Below are 12651 nucleotides of genomic sequence, written 5' to 3' on the forward strand. Positions count from 1 at the left end.
ATACCAAACACACTGTCTCATATTTACTAATACACTGTCCCATAATACCCAACACATTCCAATATTACCTAACACATGTCCTATATTACCCACCACGCTGTCCCATTTTACCTAGCACGCTAATACCTGACACACTGTCCCGTATTTCTTAGCACACTGCACCATAACACCTGACACACTGTCCCATATTACTTAATACATTGTCCCATAATACCCAACACACTGTCCCATCCTACCTATTATATTGTCCCATAACACCCAACATTTTCCCATATTAACTAACACTGTCCTATATTACCCAGCACACTGTCCCATTTTACCTAACACACTAATACCTAAGACACTGTCCCATATTACCTAATACATTGTCCCATAATACCCAACACACTGTTCCATCCTACTTATTATATTGTTCCATAATACCCAACACACTCTCACATTACCTAACACACTGTCCTATATTATTTAAAACATTGTCTCATATTTCCCAACACACTGCGCCATAACACCTGACACACTGTCCCATAATACCCAACACACTGTCTCATCTTACCTGTTACATTGTCCCATAATGTCTCACTATATGCAACACACTGTCCTACATTAACTTACACACTGCCCCATAATACCCACTTTAAGGGGCAGTGTATAAGGTAGTATGTGAGTATGCCACATTTCTCTGTCCTATAGTACCTAACACTGTCCTGTAATACCTAACACTGTCCTATAATACCCAGCACACTGTCTATAACACCAAACACACTGTCCCATAATAATTAACACTATAATATATTACCTGATGTCCGACAATATCTGAATAACCTTCATAATTTAAATCTTTTGAGCTCTTATAAAAGTATATACAGGCTTAAAAAGGATGTTTTTTCAGCGGTTCTTTAGTAAAGGTAATGGTTCTATTTAGAACCATGAGTTCTATACAGAACCATTTGCATGCTTAAATGGTTCTTTGCATGGTGAAACGGTTCTCCAGATGGATGGAGAATGTGTTGTGCATGGTTCTATATAGAACCTTATTGAAAATGGTTCTGCTAGTGTGACAATATCAAGCTTGTAACAGTAGAAGAACCCTTTCTGGTGTTATATAGAACCATTTTCCAAAGGTTACTTACACATTCTCTATCACTCTGAAGAGCCATTTTACCATGCAGAGAACCATTTAAGCAAGGAATGGTTCTGTATAGAACTAATGGTTCTAACTAGAACCATTGCCTATACTAAAGAACCCCTAAAGAAGCATAGTTTTTAGGTGTGTACATTAATGCACAATGACTAATGAGTAGGGTTATAAGTGAGCACACACTTATTCCTGAGTAAATACATTGCCTATGTTTTTCTCCAGCCCTGACATGAGAGGATACATGTCTGATTTGTCTTATGCAACCCACTGAGGTCCCCTGAGACGTGATGGGGAGTGAAGCGTTAGTAACAGCAGCGCCGGTACATTTCCAAACACCTGTAGAGAGAGACATACATGTTTTACTGCAACCTCTCCGACTAAAATGGCAATAACTGGATTTCCTGCCAAATATGGGCTGCTGTTGGGACTTTGTGTGGCGTGGCTGTGTTACGCGTCCACTGCGGGAGAGGCCACCTGCAAACTGAAGGCCACGTTCAACCTCAGCGGCTACAAGAAGGTAGAGAAGAAGAAAGTGATTATAGGGGGGATGTTCGCCGTGCACAACCGGCTGGCTTCGACCGACAACAGCACATCATCCGTGCCTGTGTCGTCTGGCTGTGAGGGGTAAGATACATCCAGTACAGTTATGCTGCGAATGATATGGAAGACCGGCATGATTTGAGGGGATGAAGACTGCGTAACTGTTACATTAGCAAAAATGTAGTAGTTTTAAATGACTTATTTATCCATTTACATCAATGAAATCTATAAAAAAGTTAAAGGGAACTTGTTGCAGTGCAGTAATCCATTTGCAACCCAAAGGCAAAGTGTGACAGGCAGCCTGTTAAAGCTTTATAGGTCAAGTCAAGGCACTGATTGTCATCCTCAGCGGTGCTGTCTGTTCTCAGACTGTTACAGCTAATTTGATATAATAATCAACTGTGCCACAGGAATCAATTAAATTGATCCCACTGGGAGACCTTATCTATTACAGACCCATCAAAGGAAATGGGTCTTTGTCAATGTCAGTGGTCACCACCCCTGCTTGAGATTCAATTCCAAACAAAAGCTGTGGAAATGCTCCAGCTGATGAATATGAATGTCTTTATAAGATCTTGATTGGCTGGAGCAGGGGTGTTGAAGTTGGTGGAGCGACAGAGGGTGGGTCCACTGAGTTAGATATGGGTTGGAACTGACCTGCTGAGAGTTGGTGACTGGCCTACTGCATTGTGCTTTTATTGTGTTGTAGTGACATCTAGTGGCACAACTATGGCTATGGCGCACTGTCTGGTAGGCCAGATATTCTTCTTGCTTTATGACACCTGATTCAGCTCCAGGACTTTTTTCGGAAGGTCCAGAAGGTCGTTTGCTGATGATGTGGCTCTGATAGGTGCTGGAAAAAGCATCATGTTCACTGACATAATGTCAAACTCCAATAACGTTCATTAAAACAATGCTCTACAGACTGATACAGTTGTCCATTGTGAAAATGATTATATTTGGTTTTAAATGTGAACTTTCTTTAACTCAAGCAACAAAAACTCAAAAAAAACTTCAATAACATAAACATAAAGTAAGCCACTTACATATAACCTTACAACTTCACCTAAAATAGAAAAATAGCATGAACTCTTAAAATACATAAGCAAAATCACCTCACCAATTATAACTGCTTTTATTTTGTATAATGCAACATTTCGATTAGCGGACAGACTCACTGCTTTATCGGCAGGATTTCTATCAAAGCAGATAAACTTGTAGAAACATAAAGAGGAGTTCCAGCAATTGTCTCAGAATTTCTGCATAATTAAATGGCTACAGTCACTCGGTGTGGTCAGATGTGAAATGCTTTGCTCACAGTGGTGGTGACTGGAACCAGACGCCTGAAGAGTTTAATGCCTCCCACACCAAAAGATATTACATGAAATTGTCATTCATAAGTTCCCTGATGCCTGAAATAGTTTTACTATATAAAGTTTTGAAATAAGATTCAATGTTGTCAACAATACATATAAAAACTCATGTCACTGGTGTCACTGGTGGTCTTCCATAGTAAATTTAATGCCTATATTTGTGCTGTAGACATTATGACCCCTGGTTCCTATCACCACCACTGTAAAAAAAAATCCACTCTTTCACTGGAACATGGCATTTCATATCAAAACACTCTGAATGATTTTGTTTACATCTCTATGACTGAATTATGGGGAAGAAATTTTGTTGGAGTTCCCCTTTAATGTTGTGCAATTGATGTATTGGCTGAATCCTCTTATGGAGTCAACCTTTGGGCTCTGTCAGTGGACTGTATTGACCTCCTCATCTTCCCTCCACACAGGTTTAACTTCCGTACCTTCCGCTGGACCCAGACGATGCTCTTCGCCATCAACGAGATCAACAACAGTTCCAAACTGCTGCCCAACACTGACCTAGGCTACGTCATCTACGACTCCTGCTTCACCATCTCAAAGGCGGTGGAGGGCACTCTGACGTACCTGACAGGGCAGGACTACGCCGTGCCCAACTACCGCTGTGGGAACGGGGCTCCTCTGGCCGCGCTGGTGGGGGCCGGAGGCTGTGACCTGTCCATCGCCACAGCTCGAATCCTGGGCCTCTACTATTTCCCACAGGCAGGGTCTCTGCTTTGAGTCTGACCTTTTCAGTGTAACCATTTGCAATTATTTGAGTTATTTTAGTTGGTCTTATATTTTCGAGGTAGGCTACAGTGACCCGAATAGCAAAGTTACACAACGAGCCGAGACAGATTTGGTGTCTGAAGTTAGCTTCTTTAGTTTAGCACTGGAGCTATAAGGCTACCATAGGCTTGCTAAAAGCTAATTGAGGTATATGGCCATAAATCAGCATTGTGAAAACTTCGTCACACACATTACCACACACTTCAAACTGCTTTGAGTGGTTGTAACCTCAAATAGACTTGATTATGTGGTTTCTGCTGATATATAGAAGTACAACAAAAGTGCATCACATAGCCAAAAACATTAGCAGCATCTTGAAGCCTAAAACATTAGCAGCATCTTGAATACAAAATTTTTATATGTACTTTTGTGCATTTTTAAATATCATTGTATTTAAGAATGTACAGTACATGAAGTTCAGTACATGTCATGTACTACATTTTGGTTAAACAGACACCAAAACAAAAATATTAGCACAGCTATCTGCTACATCTGCTAGCCAAAAGTGGTGCCATATTAGACTCTGGGTAGAAATTTTCTGATTTAAGATTAGAAAAAGCCCCTTCTGGTTATTTGTCTTGAAGGTGGGAGGACATTTTTCTGCTTTGGGACTGATTTTTTAAGGGGAAGCTGTTTCAAACTTTTTTTTTCTCCTTTTTTCCGTTAGCTGGTGGATGCAGAGGACCGGTGGATAGCTAATGTTACTGCTAGCAGCTGAATATCTTTTTGCAGCTATATTAACTATTTCAAACCTTTACAATGGATTACTGAAGTGAAATGATTTGCTAGATGAGAACGACAACAAGCTAAAAGCTAAAGTGAGCAAGATAGCTGGCTATCTACGTATCTTAGCCCAGGTTGGCTTTTTTTCTCTAGCTGAAAGGGCAAAAACGTTCTCACTAGCATCTGTTTTGTGTTGAATAAAGATAGGATTGCTGTTTTCTTTTGAGGATTTTGTTCCATACTAAATTGCTAAATTTCCTTCGGGATCAATAAAGTATCTATCTATCTATCTATCTATCTATCTATCTATCTATCTATCTATCTATCTAATGCTAGCTTGGCTGAATTTATTAGATAATAGATCAGTGCTAGGCTAGTAGTCAGGATTGGGTGACACTGACGTAATACATGCCAGGGATTGTAGTGAGAGAACACTGACTGATATAAAAAAAACGAGAACATGAAAATGATTTAATTGTAAATTCTGACAAACGGATAAGGGACGAGGGATATAAGCCTGCGCTACAAACTACTGCACACCGTGGGAAATAACATGTTAAAAACTAGATTTAATCCGTCTGCATCTCTGCTGTCTCAGGTGAGTTACTCGTCTTCGTGCTCGGTGCTGGAGAGCCGGTTCCAGTACCCCACGTTCCTGCGCACCATCCCAAGTGACGAGCACCAGTCGGTGGCCATGGCCCAGCTGGTGCTGCGCTTCGGTTGGACGTGGGTGGGCACCATCGCGGCGGACGACGACTACGGCAAGTATGGCATCAAACGTTTCAAGGAGATAGTGGAGGAGGCGGGCGTGTGCATTTCCTTCGCAGAGACACTGCCCAAGCTCACCTCGCCCGAGAGCATCCAGCGCATCGTGCGTGCTGTGACCGACTCCACAGCCAAGATCGTGGTGGTGTTCTCCTCGGACGTAGACCTGAGCCCTCTAGTGGAGGAGCTGCTGCGCAACAATGTCACTAACCGTACCTGGATTGCCAGCGAGTCTTGGGTCACATCGGCCCTTATTGCCCGTCAACCCAACATCATGTCCGTGCTGGGCGGCACCCTGGGCTTCGCCATCCAGCGGGCCGAAATCCCGGGCCTGCAGGAGCACCTGCTTGGCATTGACCCCTACCAGGACACGCTGACTGAGGAATTTTGGGAGACAGCCTTCAACTGCACGCTCAGTTACAGCCAAGCACTGAGAAATGCCCGGGCGGCCAGGGAGGCAGGGAACGCCACGGCTTCAAAAGTGTCCACCAGGGCGGTGGTAGAAGGCTTGTGCAATGGCAAGGAAAGTCTGGAGAAGCTGAACAGCACATACTCAGATGTGTCCCAGCTGAGACTAACCTATAACGTGTATAAAGCTGTGTATGCGGTGGCGTATGCTTTGCATAATCTCGAGCACTGTGAGCCTGGGAGTGGACCTTTTGAAGGTGGTACATGTGCCAACATCAGTAATTTTGAACCTTGGCAGGTGAGTGTGCACACGACCAAACACACACGCATACAAGCCAAAAGTTTGAAGGCAACACTTCACAACATGTTCATTAACTATGCTTGGGTAGGGTAATGGTTATAAGTTATGCCCATTAAAATTGATGCTGTTTAAAGATTATACAGGATTTCAAAATTATGACATTTCATAGGTCAGTTTCACGTCTGAACAGCCAAATAAACATATTCCACTCATTGATATTTTAGAGGGCTCACTGATTGGTGGTGTGGCAGCTCACTGATAGGTGGCGCTGATAGAAAAAGGGAAAATATAAGCCAGGAAAAACCTCAGAAAAACTAAGCGTAATAGGTTCTCCAGAACTCGTTGGATGTGCCATCAGATAACCACTGAACGGGTGTGAGCTTAGCATCGGTTAGCTGGAACCAAGCCTGTGGTGTGTGGCACATTTAGCCTGCTAACTAAGCTATCGTTAGCCAAAATGCTACAGCCCCAGTCACCACCAAAGACGTTCAGTTTCGGCTTTAACTCGAGCACCAGTCACTCCACTTCGCGCTCTCATTTTTGCTGTTCTGTCTCTTCAACGTCAGTTGCTCGACTTCACTCCCTCAGATTTGAATTATTAAAATCTAAACTTTAGTTAGCCAGAATTGAACGTTCTGTGGAGACCAGCGCTGTTATCATGCTAGCAAAGCTAATGCTCACCATCTCAACTGTCTTAGTTAGCTAAATGTTCAACATTTAGAAGGTGTTTGAACGATTCATTGAATGATGGCTTAAAAATAATACATTTTGAAATAACGCAGGACGAGGTGGCAGAAAAGCGGAAAAAAGGTTTTGACATGACTTATGACGCCCCAAACCCCTCACCACACCCACGCCCACGCCCACCCACACCCGCCAGTCCAGCTTTAGACGGTATGAAGGTGTGGAACAAGTAGATACCCACCTAACTGACATCTAAAACACTCCATAGATTTGCGATGAGGTACTCCTAGCAGAGTCTAACAGAGTCTAACAGACCCTCATATAGAGCAGTAAATTAATTGATTCTTTACAAAATCCCAATTTAACACACTCGTTTGTGTTAATCAAGCCTTCAGTATGAACTTGATTTTTCAAAACACTTGCAGTTGTTGAGATGTTAACAAAGTCATTCAAAGTGGTTCGATGTGAAACGGTTCACTGACTCAGATTTCTTTACAGGGTCTCGCAACACTGATCATGTATCTCTCTGCCATAAATGTATCTTAAAAAATGTACTTTAAGCCAAAATCTTATCAAAACTATAATAAAAACAATGTCTTAGACATCTGGCAGTGTACTTATAACAGTTTGTGTGAGGGAGCTTATTAAGATACATTAAACTCCTCAGATATCTCATTCCTATCAGCACTACTGTAAACAATTCTGATTCTGTCAGTTTCACAGTATCAGTATTTCACAAACACTCTGAATGACTTTATTAACATCGTACTGATTTAATTATGCACAAATTTTGAAAAAACAGTGGAATTCCCCTGTCAGGAGCATCTGAACTGAGAATCAGGTAGTGTGATTAGAGGTGCAGGAGAATCAGCAGAAGCAAAACGAATTAAAAATAATTTTAATCCAATAAAGAAGCAAATCAAATTAAAAACCAGACTTTTCTTTTATGTTAATAAACATATTATATTACATTTTCATCACTTCTTTCACAAAGTTTGACCTCATATCTGCATCATATCTGTGCGGCCTGTTCTAACACAGAGATTCGTGTCTTGACATTGTTCCCCTCCTCCAGCTGATGTACTACTTGAAAAATCTGCGCTTCAATGTTCCTCACACTGGAGAGGAGATATTCTTCAACGATGGCGAAGTGATGGGATATTATGAGATCCTTAACTGGCAGACGGCTTCAGATGGGGGCGTGACGTACACCTCTATCGGCTACTACAACAGCACGGCGCCCGCTGGTGAAAGGCTGTTCATTGACAACACCTCGATCATTTGGCATAACGACATGGTGGAGGTGGGTGAGCTCATTATGTCCATTTTGAAAAGTATTATATTATGATATTAGTATATGATCATACACCGATCAGGCATAACATAATGACCACCTCCTTGTTTCTACGCTCATTGTCCATTTTATCAGCTCCACTTACTATATAGGTGCACTTTGTAGTTCTACAGTTACAGACTGTAGTCCATCTGTTTCTCTGCTACTTTGTTAGCCCCCTTTTACCCTGTTCTTCAGTGGTCAGGACCCCCATGGACCCTCACAGAGCAGGTACTATTTGGGTGGTAGATCATTCTCAGCACTGCAGTAACACTGACGTGGTGGTGGTGTGTTAGTATGTGTTGCGCTGGTCTGAGTGGATCAGACACAGCAGTGCTGCTGGAGTTTTTAAACACTGTGTCCACTCACTGTCCACTCTATTAGACACGCCTACCTTGTCAGTCCACCTTGTAGATGTAAAGTCAGAGATGATAGCTCACAGGACGCTGCCCACAGGACGCTGTTGGCTGGATATTTTTGGTTGGTGGACTATTCTCAGTCCAGCAGTGACACTGAGGTGTTTAAAAAGTCCAGCAGCACTGCTGTGTCTGATCCACTCAAAATGATCCACCACCCAAATAGTACCTGCTCTGTGAGAGGGTCCATGGGGGTCCTGACCACCGAAGAGCAGGGTAAAAGGGGGCTAACAAAGTATCAGAGAAACAGATGGACTACAGTCTGTAACTGTAGAACTACAAAGTGCACCTATATAGTAAGTGGAGCTGATAAAATGGACAATGAGCGTAGAAACGAGGAGGTGGTCATAATGTTATGCCTGATCGTTGTATTTCACTGTAAATAATTGATATTTTGTAGCCTCTTGCTGCAGACCTCCTAGTGGTCAATCCAAAAGAAAAATGTAAATGGACCAGAACTTTTTAATCAATATAGTCAAATAAAACATTGTTCGCTGTAACTCTGTTATCAGATTAACTAAGACACTGCTGTCTCTCTGTGTGTGAAATGTTGAGCTGCTAGTGAGCAATGAGGAGCGAAAGGAGGTGCTAAAACTGAGATAAAATGCAGAGTAGCTTTCTTCATAAACCAGTCATCTGACTTAATAAACAAATAACATTTAAACACAATAGAAGCAGGGGCATCTCTAGAGGTTCATGGATAGGGGGGTTAAGCCTGTACTAGGGGAGGTCTGGGGGCATTGACTTACAACGAATGAAGTCTGATATGATTGGCTGAATGTTACGTTAGTCTATCTCTGGTAGCACAGTAGAAACAGCGCTGCTTTAGAGCAGCAGCAGCGCCTCCCCCCAGGTCACGCTTTGCTATGACAGTATGTTGTGAATGAGAATAAACTATAGATGACTTGGTATGTACATTTTCTGAGGAAAGGGGCTGAATAACAAAAAATGGAAGTATACAGCACACAGATGTGCCTGAAATATGTTTATTGGCCAAAACCTTTCTCGTTTTTTGTTGTGTTCAATGCACAGAAAAACGATTTGCTCTTTGTCTCCCCCTGCTGTTGGATTGCAGGCCCCGCGCTCTGTGTGCAGTGAGAGATGCCAACCCGGAACCAGAATGGGCATCAGGCAGGGGGAGCCCGTCTGCTGCTTCGACTGCATCCCCTGCGCGGATGGAGAGATCTCCAACACTACAGGTCAGGTGCCTCTATTTACTGCCATGTGTTTGTTTGTATATGTGCATGTTTTACTACAGTGTAAAAAATTGATCTTGGTTTCCTCATTAGCTGGGATGTTGTTACCCAGTCCCACAGTGCATTTTCTCCTCTTGGACTTCCAGATATGGACAGCTGTGGGATCCCTTGGATTCAAACTCACAACCTCCTGATGCTAGTGTGAATTCATAGACCACATCACTACATTCCTTCGTAAAAAAACTTTTTTTTTTTAAACTGTATTAAACATTTAATAACACAGAGCTTGTGACTGATGCAATGGACTAAGAAATCATCCCCACCAGGAGGTTGTGAGTTTGAACCCCAGTGATGCCACAGCTGTAGGCCTAATAAGAGAGAAACATCTTTCAATGTCTTAAATGAGAGCTAGGAGAACTAAGACTAGAACTAAACTAAGATGTTTGAGTTGGGTGAACTTTAGTGCCCTCAAGTTGTGCTCAAGGTAATTCTCTTTCTGTACGTTATATGCTCAATACCAAAAAATGAAAAGGCAAAATTCCTGAAACTATTAGTTGGATCATTTCCTTTAGATGCTGAGATGTTTCACCAATATGTAATTTCCCACATCTTCCATACTGCAATAAACAGATTTAATTTCAGCAAATTGGTGCAATACACATCATTTGATTGTCCATTTGAAGCTCCTGTGCTCCTTCTAACAGACGCCAGAGGTTGCATCCAGTGCGAAGAGGACTATTGGTCCAATGCTAACCGTGATGCCTGCGTCCCAAAGACCATCGAGTTCCTGGACTTCGGCGAGGCTCTGGGCATCACCCTGATCGTCATCGCTGTTTTCGGGGCACTTTTGACTTTCATGGTGGTTGTCGTCTTCATGATGTACCTGAACACGCCTTTGGTGCAGGTCAACGACCCGTTGCTCAGCTTCACTCTGCTGCTGGGGCTGGTGGTCACCTTCCTGTGCTCCATTGTGTTCCTAGGGAAGCCTCAACCGTGGTCCTGCATGACCAGCCAGGTGGCGCTGGCAGTAGGCTTCGCCATCGTCCTCTCCTCTCTCATGGGCAAATCCGCCTTGCTAATGCTCAGGGCGAGGGCTATAAAGGCCACCAAAGCTGCAGCCAAGGCTGCCAAAGCAGCGGCGGCTGCTTCCGAGCAGAGCCCAGACACGACCGCCATTGCTCCGGCGCCACCACCGAAAAACGACATCGACCCGATAAAGCCCGTCCACCAGAGGGTGATGATGGCGGTATCTACGCTAATCCAAGCTGTGGCTTGCACTGTCTGGTTGATCCTACTCCCACCACATCCCGTGAAAAACACAGCGGCCCAGAACATCAAGATAATCCTGGAGTGCGACCCGGGCAACATCATCTTCATCTGCTGCGTGTTCGGCTATGACGTCCTGCTAGCGCTCCTGGCCTTCGTCTTCGCCTTTGTGGCACGCAAGCTGGAGGACCACTTCAGCGAGGGCAAGTGTGTGACCTTCGGGATGCTGGTCTTCTTCATCGTCTGGATCTCCTTCGTACCCGCCTACCTGAGCACGCGCGGCAAGTTCATGGTGGCCGTGCAGATCTTCGCCATCCTGGCGTCCAGCTTCGGCCTCCTGATGTGCGTCTTCCTTCCCAAATGTTATGTGCTGCTGGTCAAACCTGAAAGGAACACGCAGGAGATGATGATTCCCAGGGCCAAGTCCCGCGACTCCAGGGCCACCGGGACATCCGCTTCCCTCTCAACAGAAACAAACGGCACCACCATCTCCACAGTATCCCTGAACGACTGAGGGTCCATCATCATATTCTTACACAAAAGTTCAGTGAAGCTGTATTTCTACGTCTAATATCTGGGACCTCATTTAGTCACCATGATAGAGAATTAAACACATAAAACAATCGTAGGACGGGACGTAAACAAAAGAAAACGCCTCAGGAAAAGGTGTTTGAAATGACCAGGTTCTTCTCAGGGATGATGAAATGGTACCACACACCCTAAATGTTTGAATCACTTTAAAGTAAGATAAACAAAGCAATCCAGCAGAGCCTTTAGGTCCATCTAATTTCCCACCTTCTCCTTTGTTCTGTACAAGCGACACTATAGTTTTACTTTTTCTATTGTATTTACTGGATTATATTTTTATGAAACAAATGTAAACAATGGTAGACAAACTTATTCAAATGTAATTATGCTACTGATTTCCATTTGTACACTATAGCAGTACAGTAAAATTCTGTAGATCCATAAAGTACTGCAACATTTAATCCACATATAAAAAATTGAGGGTTGCATTTAATTGCGTATTATTTTATTTTGTTATTTGTGTGATTTGTTTTGCCTCAGTCTTTTCACTATCGAGAAAAAAATAAAATGATATTGGCAAAATCTCCTCCCTTCATCAAATGGATTGTTTAATTCAAAGCAGTGTGTAGTGGATTGTGCATTTCACTTTAGGTCTATACTGAGTAACTGAGTTTTTAAACACCTCAGTGTCACTGCTGGACTGAGAACAGTCCACCAACCAAAAATATCCAGCCAACAGCGTCCTGTGGGCAGCGTCCTGTGAGCTATCATCTCTGACTTTACATCTACAAGGTGGACCGACAAGGTAGGAGTGTCTAATAGAGTGGACAGTGAGTGGACACAGTGTTTAAAAACTCCAGCAGCACTGCTGTGTCTGATCCACTCGTACCAGCACAACACACACTAACACACCACCACCACATCAGAGTTACTGCAGTGCTGAGAATGATCCACCACCCAAATAGTACCTGCTCTGTGAGGGTCCATGGGGGTCCTGACCACTGAAGAACAGGGTAAAAGGGGGCTAACAAAGTATGCAGAGAAACAGATGGACTACAGTCTGTAACTGTAGAACTACAAAACTACTACTAAACCAAACTGCCTCAGTACTAAGAACACTTAAAAATGTTTGTACTGATTTTATACTTACATAAAAGTTTGTCAGTTTCATTTAAAATTCCTTAAAATAATTGGGGCTGA

At 43.1% G+C, this 12651-nt stretch overlaps 1 protein-coding gene across 1 annotated transcript; it reads left to right on the forward strand.

Annotated features, from left to right (window-relative positions):
* The first annotated feature begins 1520 nt into the window (after positions 1 to 1520).
* LOC118818253 (vomeronasal type-2 receptor 1) lies at positions 1521 to 11437 on the forward strand. Its single transcript, XM_036585471.1, has 6 exons — positions 1521 to 1762; positions 3474 to 3765; positions 5153 to 6025; positions 7788 to 8015; positions 9537 to 9660; positions 10362 to 11437. The coding sequence occupies exons 1-6, from the start codon at positions 1521 to 1523 to the stop codon at positions 11435 to 11437; spliced, it is 2835 nt and encodes a 944-aa protein (XP_036441364.1).
* The last annotated feature ends 1214 nt before the right edge of the window (positions 11438 to 12651 follow it).

Source organism: Colossoma macropomum, unplaced genomic scaffold (genome assembly GCF_904425465.1).
Source record: "Colossoma macropomum unplaced genomic scaffold, Colossoma_macropomum, whole genome shotgun sequence".
NCBI classification, from domain to species: Eukaryota; Metazoa; Chordata; class Actinopteri; order Characiformes; family Serrasalmidae; genus Colossoma; species Colossoma macropomum.

Bases quoted from the DNA above. Each gene is read 5' to 3' on its own strand.
- LOC118818253 (XM_036585471.1), top strand. From the start codon at position 1,521: ATGGCAATAACTGGATTTCCTGCCAAATATGGGCTGCTGTTGGGACTT. The intron at 1,763-3,473 runs GTAAGATACATC...CCCTCCACACAG, and splicing joins GTGTCGTCTGGCTGTGAGGG to GTTTAACTTCCGTACCTTCC. The intron at 3,766-5,152 runs GCAGGGTCTCTG...CTGCTGTCTCAG, and splicing joins GCCTCTACTATTTCCCACAG to GTGAGTTACTCGTCTTCGTG.